The sequence below is a fragment of the Borostomias antarcticus genome, assembly GCF_949987555.1.
Source record: "Borostomias antarcticus genome assembly, chromosome: 19".
In the NCBI taxonomy this organism is placed as follows: Eukaryota; Metazoa; Chordata; class Actinopteri; order Stomiiformes; family Stomiidae; genus Borostomias; species Borostomias antarcticus.
In genome coordinates, this window is record NC_140252.1 from 1601855 (window position 1) to 1617863 (window position 16009).

Here is a 16009-nt window from a genome sequence, read left to right on the forward strand (position 1 = left end):
AGATATAATCTGATCATATATACTGCAAGTTATCAAAGGCTGATCCAACTTTATATGTACATTGATTTTCTCTCAAATAAAAATCAGTCAGCAAAGAATGCATTCTCATGCGTGATACGTTGTCAGTTTGTATTTTGTGAGATTCACAACTCATTTGCATAAGTGTATAGAATAGACATTTACATTCAACTGAACATGAGGTGTCGGTCACTCGCTGTGGAGGCACCTTGATGACAGATATGCACACGCACACACACACAGCTATTTGTATTCCTTGCACTTCTTTATATTTTAGGAAACAAATGTTCACAGTACCTAATGTCCCCCCTAAATTCGGTGGGCATATGTAGTTCATCGAGACACTAAAATGTCTCTTGGAACTATACCCAACATCCATCAGGAAGTCAGCCATTTTGCTTTTAATGTGCCATTTTGTCCTTGTTTTTACCATTTCCATGCCTCATACTTCAACGAACTCCTCCTACAGATTTCATCTGATCAACTTCATATTCGGTCAGCTTCATCTTAAGACCTTTGTGATCAAAAGTTCTCAAAAAATTTTAGTTTTCACCAAACACCTCGCACTGCCAGTGCTCGGGCCCTAATAATAATCCTTACAATTTCAATAGGGCCTCGCGCTGCTAGTGCTCGGGCCCTAACTAGTAGGCCTGCTGTATTTTACATTTGAACTATCCTGCCTCTGCACCGTCTTGTCCGTGCACCCTGTATGTTGTCCCCATCTGCACCATTGACCTAAACAAATTCCTGTGAAAACTACCATGGCAAATGAGATGATTGATTCAAATGCTGCGTTCCAGTTGCATCGGAGGTCGGAATTTCGCTGATCAGTGTTGTGAAATATGACTATACTAATGACAATTGTACCCACACAAAACACATTGATAACGAGAATCCTAACATTTTCAATGAGCGCCAAAAGAGCAATAACCTCCTCAATCTCTGTAGTCTGTGGATTTAGAAAGTAGATGGCTGCCCGAGTAGCATAGACGACACTTTTACTGAAACACAAAGCAGTTTTTATCTAGCCTACAAACCAAAATGTTATTGCCAATGGCGGAAAAAAATTAACTGTGGCGAGCGCCTCCAAGTAGTGGGCCACCTACATTGCCATTGTAGGCTACAGACTAACGAATGAACCAACATAGCCTACACATGTTGATCTAAAGTCAACTATCAGAACTAGGGCCTACTAGCTATTCAGGTAGGCTAGAACATTTTAACAGTGTTACTAGAGGGGCAATACAACAAACAAACAACAAAGCAGTGACACCTGTAAAAACAAAAACAGTCCAAAACATATTCCCCAAAGACTTTTTTTTATTCATTCACTACTTTTACTCTACACTTTTTTTTTTTTTTTAAGTAATTCAAGTATTTGTCGGGAACAGCAGTCAAAATCCTTTGCTAAAACATACAAAAAATAAAAATAAAATAAATCAAAAACAGCAGTATTCAACATTGGTTTTATATTCATAACACAAATACGTTTTTTTTTCTTCATATCTGAAATTAATCTACTGTCTAGATTAGCAGGTGAACAGTTATGACCCCCATGCTCATCTTGCTCATGAGCACTTTTATAATTGCTTTCATCACATCTACTTACAAACCAAACGAGGGAAACATGAAGGATTGACATTCGATACAAACCAACATTACCCCATATATCTAATATTCAGAGAGTGCATTGGACAGATGGAGAGACCAACCCTCTAAGATTCAGCCAACTAAGCTCTCTACTAACACAATAGCAGAATTGTGAAACCAACAAAGGACAAGAATATCAATCTAAAACGGGTCATGAACTAAAAAAGAAAAAATGTAACAATTGACAAACATTAAGTTAAATAAAATCAGGACTGTCTTCTCCCACTGCACAGCATTCAAATCCACTTCCTCCCGGATCATAAACATGCACAGATATGCACATGCAGATACTGTACAATGCACATTCTGACGGGCCTCATTACCCACAGGTACATTAGCACCATCTAGTGGTAGAATGGTGCAGGTAGAAGTTCCCTCTAAACATAGCTATGAGTCAGGTTAATTTAACAATAAGGTTTCAAGGTCAAATCATTTGAACGTATTGCTGGAGCTGAAGAAAACTTCTACCTTCAGCCAGAAGGAAACAGTCATGGTCACTGTTCATGATAGAAAAACCATCTAGTGGAGAACAGACTGCTTGGCTAAGATCCACAACCCAGTTTTACGACCATCTCCCTCGTCTTCTTGGTGTTCAGGAGAAGGCCGTTCCTCTCACACCAGATCCCACAAGGTTCCTGTACTCCGCCTCCTGTCCCTTCCTCACACACGCCACAATAGCTGTGTCATCAGAGTACTTCTGGATCTGGTAGGACTCTGAGTTGTACTTGTGGTCCGATGTGTACAAGGTGAACAGGTAAGGAGCCAGCACAGTCCACTGCGGAGCACCAGTGCTACTCGCCACCGTTCCAGAGACGCAGCTCCCCAACCTGACGAACTCCCACTGAGCAAAGACACGTCTAAAAGACGTCTTTTAGACGTCTTTTTTGTCTTTTTCGGACGTCCAAAGACATCCAATTAGGAGCCAGAATGAATGTTTTTTTTTAACGTTCAGATATTGGACCCGTTTTGCACGTCCACAGACATCTTAGAGGGGTCCAAGCCAGACGTTTGAATATTGAGGGGTCCAGCAGACGTACAAATGGGGTTATGGACCGACGGACGTTATTAAGACATGATCTGAACGTCTCCCTGACGTTGCGTGTTTGCTGGGCTGTGGTCTTCCCGTCAGGTAGGCCGTGATACGCAGGCGGGATCCACTCCCATCTGTCCAAGCTTCTCTCTGAGTAGCAGAGGCTGGATGGTGTTGAAAGCGCTCGAGAAGTCAAAGAACATAATCCTCACTTGACTCCCCGGCCCCATCAAGGCAAGTAATAGCAAAATAATCAACCATCTCGATTTAGCAACATATAGTCAAGACGACTATCATTCACAACACCTACACTACTAGCCCTAAGTCAATAGATGATTTCATATAACCACAACACTGTTTTTATGTGTGTTTGGTTGGTATTGTTACTTTTCAAAGGTCTGGTAGTGGTGGCAGTCCATGTTTACCTTTCCAAGCGGCAGGGTGGCAGGTAAGACAACATTGACACTACTGATGATTTACAGTAGATTACATTGAAGCATTCTTAGTCAGGACAACATTCAGAATGTCACTCTGAACTGGTTCTTCCACAGTGATCACGTGCGTGTCTGTAACAGTATTGAAGGCTACCATAAGTCTTCCCAAAACTCATTAAACATTTGAGCCTGGAGACCCTGCGCACACTGAGACATTCCTCAGCCACCTGATTAGATCTGAGAGCTGAAACTTCAACACTTCAGAATGATAACTCTGGCCTTCACAGTTCTGCTGTTGGCGACATCAGTCCACTCTGTACCTCGCTGTGACGTCTCTTTGGTCAGGGACTGTGTAGAAATCTACAAGACCGTCTCAAAAGCCAGTGCTGTGTTCACCATCTACCCTGCGCTTGCTCCAGTCCAGGTCTATTGTGACATGGACACAGATGGAGGAAGGTGGACCGTCATCCAGAAGAGAATGGACGGTAGCGTCAACTTCTACAGACCCTGGGAGCAGTACAAAGCTGGCTTTGGAGATGCAAATGGAGAGTACTGGCTCGGACTGGATGCCATGCACCTCCTCACCGTGAACAGAGCTCACGAGCTGAGGGTGGACATGGAGGACTTTGAGGGACACAAGGTGTCTGCTCAGTACTCCCACTTCTCTGTGGGCTCAGAGGCAGACGGCTACAAGCTGAACGTCACGGGATTCACCAACGGGGGAGCGGGAGACTCACTCAGTTACCATAACGGACAGAGATTTACCACCTTTGACAAAGACCAGGACGGTGACCCGACCAAGAATTGTGCAACTTCGTGTTATGGGGCCTTTTGGTATTCAACGTGCCATAATGCTAACATTAATGCGCTGTATCTGTGGGGTCACACTCCTGATATTTATGGAACTGGTATGATCTGGTATACCTGGAGGGGTATGTATTACTCGCTGAAAGCTGTCTCCATGAAGATCAGACCATTGTCTTAGACCTGAGATGGATGCTGGGTCTCCTTCCCTGCGAACCAGTGTCAAACACTTGATTATTATCACACCATCTCTGTACGCCATTTGATTCTAGATGTTTGACACCAAGAGAGAACTCAACAAGCCATTTATTGTAAAGCCACTGGGTGACGGTGTTTTTTTAAAGGAAGGAATGTGTTTCTCACTGTTGTGATTCTATGAAAGCATCTAGTGACTTAGGGCTGTAGATGTGAATAATATAGAGTGGTCTTGACTAATATATTCTAACTTGATAAGTGATTTGGTATTAACCCTGCTCTGATGTTATGTAATATCAGTACTATCTTACTAATCATCCATTTATACCCATTATATACCAGTCTATAGGGTTAAATTGAAATGTGTAATTCCAAGGGCTGTTCTGCAGATATAATCTGATCATATATACTGCAAGTTATCAAAGGCTAATCCAACTTTATATGTACATTGATTTTCTCTCAAATAAAAATCAGTCAGCAAAGAATGCATTCTCATGCGTGATATGTTGTCAGTTTGTATTTTGTGAGATTCACAATTCATTTGCATAAGTGTATAGAATAGACATTTACATTCAACTGAACATGAGGCGTCAGTCACTCGCTGTGGAGGCACCTTGATGACAGATATGCACACGCACACACACACAGCTATTTGTATTCCTTGCACTTCTTTATATTTTAGGAAACAAATGTTCACAGTACCTAATGTCCCCCCTAAATTCGGTGGGCATATGTAGTTCATCGAGACACTAAAATGTCTCTTGGAACTATACCCAACATCCATCAGGAAGTCAGCCATTTTGCTTTTAATGTGCCATTTTGTCCTTGTTTTTACCATTTCCATGCCTCATACTTCAACGAACTCCTCCTACAGATTTCATCCGATCAACTTCATATTCGGTCAGCTTCATCTTAAGACCTTTGTGATCAAAAGTTCTCAAAAAATTTTAGTTTTCACCAAACACCTCGCACTGCCAGTGCTCGGGCCCTAATAATAATCCTTACAATTTCAATAGGGCCTCGCGCTGCTAGTGCTCGGGCCCTAACTAGTAGGCCTGCTGTATTTTACATTTGAACTATCCTGCCTCTGCACCGTCTTGTCCGTGCACCCTGTATGTTGTCCCCATCTGCACCATCGACCTAAACAAATTCCTGTGAAAACTACCATGGCAAATGAGATGATTGATTCAAATGCTGCGTTCCAGTTGCATCGGAGGTCGGAATTTCGCTGATCAGTGTTGTGAAATATGACTATACTAATGACAATTGTACCCACACAAAACACATTGATAACGAGAATCCTAACATTTTCAATGAGCGCCAAAAGAGCAATAACCTCCTCAATCTCTGTAGTCTGTGGATTTAGAAAGTAGATGGCTGCCCGAGTAGCATAGACGACACTTTTACTGAAACACAAAGCAGTTTTTATCTAGCCTACAAACCAAAATGTTATTGCCAATGGCGGAAAAAAATTAACTGTGGCGAGCGCCTCCAAGTAGTGGGCCACCTACATTGCCATTGTAGGCTACAGACTAACGAATGAACCAACGTAGCCTACACACGTTGATCTAAAGTCAACTATCAGAACTAGGGCCTACTAGCTATTCAGGTAGGCTAGAACATTTTAACAGTGTTACTAGAGGGGCAATACAACAAACAAACAACAAAGCAGTGACACCTGTAAAAACCAAAACAGTCCAAAACATATTCCCCAAAGACTTTTTTTTATTCATTCACTACTTTTACTCTACACTTTTTTTTTCTTTTTTTTTTTTAAGTAATTCAAGTATTTGTCGGGAACAGCAGTCAAAATCCTTTCCTAAAACAAAAAATAAATAAATAAATAAATAAATAAAAAACAGCAGTATTCAACATTGGTTTTATATTCATACACAAATACGTTTTTTTTTCTTCATATCTGAAATTAATCTACTGTCTAGATTAGCAGGTGAACAGTTATAACCCCCATGCTCATCTTGCTCATGAGCACTTTTATAATTGCTTTCATCACATCTACTTACAAACCAAACGAGGGAAACATGAAGGATTGACATTCGATACAAACCAACATTACCCCATATATCTAATATTCAGAGAGTGCATTGGACAGATGGAGAGACCAACCCTCTAAGATTCAGCCAACTAAGCTCTCTACTAACACAATAGCAGAATTGTGAAACCAACAAAGGACAAGGATATCAATCTAAAACGGGTCATGAACAAAAAACAAAAAAAAGTAACAATTGACAAACATTAAGTTAAACTAGAAAGCACATTTCCTGGAGAAAATGTGAGGTGGGCTAGCTGCTGCAGCTGTATGTAACAGCTACTGCTAGAACTACTACGGACCAGGCAATCTCCATGCACCCACCGGCGAAGACCGTGCGTCTCTAGCCCAATCAGGGGCTGAGTTTTGGGGTCTGTGGTGTGGACAGTGGCATGGTGGTGAGACTCCGCCCCCTCAGGTCAGAGCTGGTCGAGGACAGTGTACCCCTTTCCGGACCACCTACCCGCCCGCACCGGTGAAGACCATGTGTCTCTAGCCCAATCAGGGGCTGAGTTGTGGGGCCCGTGGCATAGATAGTGGCGTGGTGGTGAGACTCCGCCCCCTCAGGTCAGAGCTGGTCGGGGACAGTGTACCCCAGTGTATCTGGGCCACCTACCCGCTCGCACTGGTGAAGACCATGTGTCTCTAGCCCACTCAGGGGCTGAGTTGTGGGGCCGTGGCGTGGATAGTGGCGTGGGGGTGAGACTCCGCCCCCTCAGGTCAGAGCCAGTCAGGGACAGTGTACCCCTCTCCGGGCCACCTACCTGACTCATCCGGTGAAGATCGTGTGTCTCTTGCCCACTCAGGGGCTGAGTTGTGGGGCCCGTGGCGTGGATAGTGGCGTGCTGGTTAGGCCCCGTCCCCTTGGGTCACAGCTAGTCGGGGACAGTACAGTGACCTCTGGGCAATTTCCATGCATCCACCAATGAAGACTGTGTCTCTAGCCCACTCAGGGGTTGAGTTGTGGGGCCCGTGGCGTAGATAGTGGCGTGGTGGTGAGACTCCGCCCCCTCAGGTCAGAGCTGGTCGAGGACAGTGTACCCCTCTCCGGGCCACCTATCCACCCGCACCGGTGAAGACCATGTGTCTCTAGCCCACTCAGGGGCTGAGTTGTGGGGCCGTGGCGTGGATAGTGGCGTGGGGGTGAGACTCCACCCCCTTGGGTCAGAGCCGGTCGTGGACAGTGTAGGCCATGCCAGGCTACCCACCTGCCTTCACCAGTGAAGACTGTGTGTCTCTAGCCACCTCAGAGGCTGTGTTGTGAGGTCCGTGGCGTGGATAGTGGCGTGATGACGAGACTCTGCCCCCTCCAGTCAGAGCAGGTCGGGAGCAGTGCCCTGACATCCGGGCAATCTCCATGCACCCACAGTGAAGACCGTGTGTCTGTAGCTCACTCAGGGGCTGAGATGTGGGGACAGTGGAGTGGATAATGGCGTTGTGACGAGACTCCGCCACCTCGGGTCAGAGCCGGTCTAGGACAGTGTACTGCTCCCCGGACCACCCACATGCACCCAACCGTGAAAACTGCGTCTTTAGCCAACTCAGGGGCAGAGATGTGGGGACGGTGGCGTGGATAGTGGCGTGGTGGCGAGACTCCGCCCCCTCAGGTCAGAGGTTGTGGGAGGCAGGTCAGTGATTGCCAGGCCATCCCCATGCACCCCTCATTGGAGACCATGTGTCTATAGCCCACTCCGGGGCGGAGCAGTAGCTGTGGAGGTGTTGTATGGAAGTTGAGGTTAGAAGCAGTAGCAGTGAAAAGCAGTAGGTGTTTGTTATAAGTACTGCTAGTACTACACTCAAAAATAGATTAGACCACTCATCATTACTCATAGTTTTATTCAGTTCAATAGCTGAAAGAGGAGAAAATATATTAATATGAGTTTGCAGCCTGAAAATATTCTGAATATTTCTAAGAAAGATGGATGGATGGATGGATGGATGGATGGATGGATGCAAGAAAGAAAGAAAGAAAGAAAGAAAGAGGGTTGATGGATGGATGGATGGATGGAAGAAAGAAAGAAAGAAAGAAAGAAAGAAAGAAAGAAAGAAAGAAAGAAAGAAAGAAAGAAAGAAAGAAACAAAGAAAGAAACAAAGAAAGAAACAAAGAAAGAAGGATGGATGGATGGATGGATGGATGGATGGATGGATGGATGGATGAAAGAAAGAAAGACGGATGGATGAAAGAAAGAAAGAAAGAAAGAAAGAAAGAAAGAAAGAAAGAAAGATGGATGGAAGAAAGAAAGAAAGAAAGAAAGAAAGAAAGATGGATGGATGGATGGATGGATGAAAGAAAGAAGGATGAAAGATGAAAGAAAGAAAGAAGGAAGGAAGGAAAGAAGGAAGGAAAGAAGGAAGGATGGAAGGAAGGATGGAACGATGGAAGGATGGAAGGAAGGATGGAAGGAAGGAAGGAAGGAAAGAAAGAAAGAAAGAAAGAAAGAAAGAAGGAAGGAAGGAAGGAAGGATGGAAGGAAGGAAGGAAAGAAAGAAAGAAACAAAGAAGGAAGGAAGGATGACAGGGAAGGAAGGAAGGAAGGAAGGAAGGATGGAAGGATGGAAGGAAGGATGGAAGTTAGGATGGAAGGAAGGAAGGAAAGGAAATGAATGAAGGATCGAAGGAAAAAAAGAAAGAAGGAAGGGAAGGAAGGATGGAAGGAAGGGAAGGATGGAAGGAAGGAAGGATGGAAGGAAGGAAGGAAGGAAAGAAGGAAGGATGGAAGGAAGGGAAGGAAGGAAGAAAGGAAGGATGGAAGGAAGGAAGGAAGGAAGAAAGAAGGAAGGGAAGGAAGGATGGAAGGAAGGAAAGAAAGCAAGAAGGAAGGATGGAAGGAAGGAAGGATGGAAGGATGGAAGGAAGGAAGGAAGGAAAGAAGGAAGGAAGGAAGGAAGGAAGGAAGGAAGGAAGGAAGGAAAGGAAGGAAGGAAGGAAGGAAGGAAGGAATGAATGCTACCACAGTAGTCAATAAAGGGTGCCTGTACAGAGAGCATGCACGTGTCCCCAAATTCAAATCCCAACTGACACTGAGCATCCTCTCATTCACTTCAATGGAAAGGCATGTTGGCTTCAGACAGCTCTCTCTCAAAAAGTATAAAGGTGCCAGCCTAGATTTTGACACCGTATGAATCCTGAGAAAATGCTGAACATTTAAGGCTATTATATGTCCGTGTAGCTTAAAAACTGTAGGCATGGCGACGAGTTAGAAAAAGGGTAAAAATGCAAAATTAGCAGCTCAAAAGGTAGTGTGGGCCCATACGTTTAAATGGGGAGCGCAGTTGCCAAACAAATCGTCATACAGCGAAAATTTTAAGTCACACGGCTTAAAAACGTACATTGTACGAATCAGCACAGTTGTGTGAAAGTTTTGATGTATAATATGTGTGTGAGCTTTCAAAACTGTAGGAGTGCCAGCAGTTTACAAAATGTGTAAATATTTTCAAAGCAACAGCTGCCACCACTCTAAAAACATAATGATACTGAACATTCCACTAGCAGTTTCAATGGCACAAAAATTACTATTAAAAGTTAAATTACTTAAAAAACTATAAAAAATATCAAAAATCTGAATACATCCGTTAAAGAGCTAAACATCGTGAACATTTTAAAATTTGAATGAAGTTTCTAGCACAAAGTAGGAAGAAGTTATAAAGGAGACAAAAAACGGGGAGAATAAGAATAAGAATAAAGAACTAGAAAGTACATTTCCTGGAGAAAATGTGAGGTGGGCTAGCTGCTGCAGCTGTATGTAACAGTTACTGCTAGAACTACTACGGACCAGGCAATCTCCATGCACCCACCGGTGAAGACCGTGCGTCTCTAGCCCACTCAGGGGCTGAGTTGTGGGGTCTGTGGCGTGGACAGTGGCATGGTGGTGAGACTCCGCCCCCTCAGGTCAGAGCTGGTCGAGGACAGTGTACCCCTCTCCGCGCCACCTACCCGCCTTCACCAGTGAAGACTGTGTGTCTCTAGCCACCTCAGAGGCTGTGTTGTAAGGTCAGTGGCATGGATAGTGGCGTGATGGCGAGACTCCGCCCCCTCCGGTCAGAGCAGGTCGGGGGCAGTGCACTGACATCCGGGCAATCTCCATGCACCCAACAGTGAAGACCGTGTGTCTGTAGCTCACTCAGGGGCTGAGATGTGGGGACACTGGCGTGGATAGTGGCGTTGTGACGAGACTCCGCCCCCTCGGGTCAGAGCCGGTCTAGGACAGCGTACTGCTCCCCGGACCACCCACATGCACCCAACTGTGAAAACTGTGTCTTTAGCCAACTCAGGGTCTGAGATATGGGGACGGTGGCGTGGATAGTGGCGTGGTGGCGAGACTCCGCCCCCTCAGGTCAGAGGTTGTGGGGGGCAGGTCAGTGATTGCCAGGCCATCCCCATGCACCCCTCATTGGAGACCATGTGTCTATAGCCCACCCCGGGCGGAGCAGTAGCTGTGGAGTTGTTGCAGTAGGTGTTTGTTATAAGTACTGCTAGTACTACACTCAAAAATAGATTAGACCACTCATCATAACTCATAGTTTTATTCAATTCAATAGCTGAAAGAGGAGAAAATATATTAATATGAGTTTGCAGCCTGAAAAAGATTGTCATTCTGAATATTTCTTTGAATATAAGGAAGGAAGAAAGAAAGAAAGAAAGAAAGAAAGAAAGAAAGAAAGAAAGAAAGAAAGAAAGAAAGAAAGAAAGAAAGGAAGAAAGAAAGAAAGGAAGGATGGAAGGAATGAAATAAGGATGGAAGGAAGGGAAGGAAGGATGGAAGGAAGGAAGGAAAGATGGAAGGAAGGAAAGGAAGGTAGGAAAGAAGGAAGGAAAGAAAGAAGGAAGGAAGGGAAGGGTGGAAGGATGGAAGGAAGAATGGAAGGATGGAAGGAAGGAAGGAAGGAAGGAAAGAAAGCAAGAAGGAAGGAAGGATGGAAGGAAGGAAGGAAGGATGGATGGATGGAAGGAAGGATGGAAGGAAGGATGGAAGAAAGGAAAGGAAGGTAGGAAGGAAGGAAGGAAGGAAGGAAGGATGGAAGGAAGGAAGGAAAGGAAAGGAAAGGAAAGGAAAGGAAAGGAAAGGAAAGGAAAGGAAAGGAAAGGAAGAAAGGAAGGAAGGAAAGATAGAAGGATGGATGGAAGTAAGGGAAGGAAGGAAGGATGGAAGGAAGGATGGAAGGAAGGAAAAGAATGAAGGATGGAAGGAAGGAAAGAAAGAAAGAAGGAAGGATGGAAGGAAGGATGGAAGAAAGGAAAGAAAGGAGGAAGGAAGGATGGAAGGAAGGAAAAAAGGAAGGATGGAAGGAAGGAAGGATGGAAGGAAGGAAGGAAAGAAAGAAAGAGGAAGGAAGGATGGAAGGAAGGATGGAAGGAAAGATGGAAGGAAGGAAGGAAAGGAAGGATGGAGGAAGGAAGGAAAGAAAGAAAGAAAGAAGAAAGGATGGAAGGAAGGGAAGGAAGGATGGAAGGAAGGGAGGATGGAAGGATGGAAGGAAGGAAGGAAGGAAAGGAAGGAAGGAAAGGAAAGGAAAGGAAAGGAAAGGAAAGGAAAGGAAAGGAAAGGAAAGGAAAGGAAAGGAAGGAAGGAAATAAAGAAAGAAGGAAGGATGGAAGTAAGGGAAGGAAGGAAGGATGGAAGGAAGGAAGGATGGAAGGAAGGACGGATGGAAGGAAAGGAAGGATGGAAGGAAGAAAGGAAAGAAGGAAGGAAAGGAAGGAAGGGTGGAAGGAAGGAAAGGAATGAAGGATGGAAGGAAAGAAAGAAGGATGGAAGGATGGAAGGATGGATGGAAGGAAGGAAAGAAAGGAGGAAGGAAGGATGGAAGGAAGGAAGGAAAGAAAGAAGGAAGGATGGAAGGGAAGGAAGGATGGAAGGAAGGATGGAAGGAAGGAAGGAAAGAGAGAAGGAAGGAAGGATGGAAGGAAGGAAGGGAAAGATGGAAGGAAGGATGGAAGGAAGGAAAGAAAGAAAGAAGGATGGAAGGGAAGGAAGGATGGAAGGAAGGATGGAAGGGAAGGGAAGGGAAGGGAAGGGAAGGGAAGGGAAGGGAAGGGAAGGGAAGGAAGGAAAGAAAGAAAGAAGGAAGGGAAGGAAGGATGGAAGGAAGGAGAGGAAGGAAAGAAAGAAAGAAGGAATGGAAGGAGGGAAGGAAGGATGGAAGGAAGGATGGAAGGAAGGATGGCGGAAGGATGGAAGGAAGGAAAGAAGGAAGGACAGAAGGAAGGAAGGAAAGGAAAGGAAGGATAGAAGGAAGGAAGGAAAGAAAGAAGGAAGGATGGAAGGAAGGGAAGGAAGGATGGAAGGAAGGAAGGAAGGATGGAAGGAAGGAAGGAAGGATGGAAGGAAGGAAGGAAGGAAAGGAAGGATGGAAGGCAGGAAAGGAAGGAAGGAAAGAAAGAAAGAAGGAAGGATGGAAGTAAGGGAAGGAAGGATGGAAGGAAGGAAGGAGGGAAGGAAGGACGGATGGAAGGAAAGGATGGATGGAAGGAAGAAAGGAAAGAAGGAAGGAAGGAAAGGAATGAAGGATGGAAGGAAAGAAAGAAAGAAGGAAGGAAGGATGGAAGGATGGAAGGAATTGAATTGAATTGAAAACCTTTATTGCCCCAGAGGGGAATTTGTTTTGCACACATCAAGCATACAGAAAACATTGAAATGTACGCCCCTCACCAACACCACAATGTCACCAACCACCATCATCGTCATCACCATCCTCACCAACATCATCGCATCAACATCATCATCACTGCAACAGGCATCAACAGCTGTTCAACAATTTAATGCTTCTTGGCACAAAAGAAGTGCTGGCTCGTTTTGTCCTTGTTTTGGGCGTTCTAAACCTGCGTCCAGAGGGGAGTAGGGGGAACTCTGAGAAGAGTGGATGGGAAGGATCGTCCAGTATTCGTCTGGCAAGGTTGATGGTATATTGATCAGAGAGCTGAGAGAAGGATGGATGGAAGGAAAGAAAGGAGGAAGGAAGGATGGAAGGAAGGAAAGAAAGAAAGAAAGAAAGAAGGAAGGAAGGATGGAAGGAAGGAAGGATGGAAGGAAGGAAGGAAAGAGAGAAGGAAGGAAGGATGGAAGGAAGGAAGGAAGGGAAGGATGGAAGGAAGGATGGAAGGAAGGAAAGAAAGAAAGAAAGAAAGAAGGAAGGATGGAAGGAAGGAAGGGAAGGAAGGGAAGGAAGGGAAGGAAGGGAAGGAAGGATGGAAGGAAGGGGAGGAAGGAAGGAAAGAAGGAAGGGATGGAAGGAAGGAAGGAAGGAAGGAAGGAAAGGAAGGAAAGAAAGAAGGAAGGAATGGAAGGAGGGAAGGAAGGATGGAAGGAAGGATGGAAGGAAGGAAGGATGGAAGGCAGAAGGATGGAAGGAAGGAAGGAAGGAAGGACAGAAGGAAGGACAGAAGGAAGGAAGAGAAGGGAAGGAAAGGAAAGGAAGGATGGATGGATGGATGGATGGATGGAAGGAAGGAAGGAAGAAAGGAAGGAAGGAAGGAATATGAATGCTACCACAGTAGTCATAAAAGGGTGCCTGTACAGGTTCAAATCCCAACTGACACTGTGAGCATCCTCTCATTCACTTCAATGGAAAGGCATGTTGGCTTCAGACAGCTCTCTTTTAAAAAGTATAAAGGTCACAGCCTAGATATTGACACCGTAGGAATCCTGAGAAAATGCTGAACATTTTAAACTATGATATGTCCGTGTAGCTTAAACACTGTAGGCATGGCGACGAGTTAGAAAAAGGGTAAAAAAGCAAAATTAGCAGCTCAAAAGGTAGAGTGTGGGCCCATACGTTTCAATGGAGAGCGCAGTTGCCGTACAAATCGTCATACAGCGAAAACTATAAGTCACACGGCTTAGATACTTACATTGTACGAATCAGCACAGTTATGGGAACGTTTTGATATATAATATGTGTATGAGCTGTTAAAACTGTAGGCATAGCGACAAGTTAGAAAAAGAGTAAAAATGCAAAATTAGCATTTCAAAAGCTAGAGTGCAGCGCCATACGTTTAAATGGGGAGCGCAGTTGCCGAACAAATCATCATACAGCGAAAAGTATAAGTCACACAGCTTAGATACTTACATTGTACGAATCAGCACAGTTGTGTGAAAGTTTTGATGTATAATATGTGTGTGAGCTTTCAAAACTGTAGTAGTGCCAGCAGTTTACAAAATGTGTAAATATTTTCAAAGCAACAGCTGCCACCACTCTAAAAACATAATGATACTGAACATTCCACCAGCAGTTTCAATGGCACAAAAAATACTATTAAAAGTTAAATTACTAAAAAACTATAAAAAATATCAAAAATCTGAATACATCCGTTAAAGAGCTAAACGTCGTGAACATTTTAAAGTTTGAATGAAGTTTCTAGCACAAAGTATGAAGAAGTTATAAAGGAGACAAAAAACGGGAAGAATAATAATAAAGAAAGAAATAGTGGGAATATCACAAGTTGGGCTAGCTTTTACAAGCTAGCCCACCTAACTAGAAAGTACATTTCCTGGAGAAAATGTGAGGTGGGCTAGCTGCTGCAGCTGTATGTAACAGCTACTGCTAGAACTACTACGGACCAGGCAATCTCCATGCACCCACCAGCGAAGACCGTGCATCTCTACCCCACTCAGGGGATGAGTTGTGGGGTCTGTGGTGTGGACAGTGGCATGGTGGTGAGACTCTGCCCCCTCAGGTCAGAGCTGGTCGAGGACAGTGTACCCCTCTCCGGGCCACCTACCCGCCCGCACCGGTGAAGACCATGTGTCTGTAGCCCACTCGAGGGCTGAGTTGTGGGGCCGTGGCATGGATAGTGGCGTGGGGGTGAGACTCCGCCCCCTCAGGTCAGAGCCAGTCAGGGACAGTGTACCCCTCTACGGGCCACCTACCTGACTCATCCGGTGAAGATCGTGTGCCTCTTGCCCACTCAGGGGCTGAGTTGTGGGGCCCGTGGCGTGGATAGTGGCGTGCTGGTTAGGCCCCGCCCCCTTGGGTCACAGCTAGTCGGGGACAGTACAGTGACCTCTGGGCAATTTCCATGCATCCACCAATGAAGACTGTGTCTCTAACCCACTCGGGGGTTGAGTTGTGGGGCCCGTGGCGTAGATAGTGGCGTGGTGGTGAGACTCCGCCCCCTCAGGTCAGAGCTGGTCGAGGACAGTGTACCCCTCTCCGGGCCACCTATCCACCCGCACCGGTGAAGACCATGTGTCTCTAGCCCACTCAGGGGCTGAGTTGTGGGGCCGTGGCGTGGATAGTGGCGTGGGGGTGAGACTCCACCCCCTTGGGTCAGAGCCGGTCGTGGACAGTGTAGGCCATGCCAGGCTACCCACCTGCCTTCACCAGTGAAGACTGTGTGTCTCTAGCCACCTCAGAGGCTGTGTTGTGAGGTCCGTGGCGTGGATAGTGGCGTGATGACGAGACTCCGCCCCCTCCAGTCAGAGCAGGTCGGGAGCAGTGCACTGACATCCGGGCAATCTCCATGCACCCACAGTGAAGACCGTGTGTCTGTAGCTCACTCAGGGGCTGAGATGTGGGGACAGTGGAGTGGATAATGGCGTTGTGACGAGACTCCGCCACCTCGGGTCAGAGCCGGTCTAGGACAGTGTACTGCTCCCCGGACCACCCACATGCACCCAACCGTGAAAACTGCGTCTTTAGCCAACTCAGGGGCTGAGATGTGGGGACGGTGGCGTGGATAGTGGCGTGGTGGCGAGACTCCGCCCCCTCAGGTCAGAGGTTGTGGGAGGCAGGTCAGTGATTGCCAGGCCATCCCCATGCACCCCTCATTGGAGACCATGTGTCTATAGCCCACTCCGGGGCGGAGCAGTAGCTGTGGAGGTGTTGTATGG

At 45.8% G+C, this 16009-nt stretch overlaps 1 protein-coding gene across 1 annotated transcript in view; it reads left to right on the forward strand.

Moving 5' to 3' along the window:
* Positions 1-3397: 3397 nt before the first annotated feature.
* Positions 3398-16009, forward strand: part of LOC311321554 (microfibril-associated glycoprotein 4-like) — a gene marked incomplete at both ends in the record, with an annotated part of 25418 nt that continues 12806 nt past the window's right edge. Inside the window, one exon of the mRNA XM_084453549.1 lies at positions 3398-3940. Within this exon, the coding sequence (XP_084309675.1) occupies positions 3398-3940 (543 nt within the window). The remainder of the gene's footprint in view (positions 3941-16009) is intronic.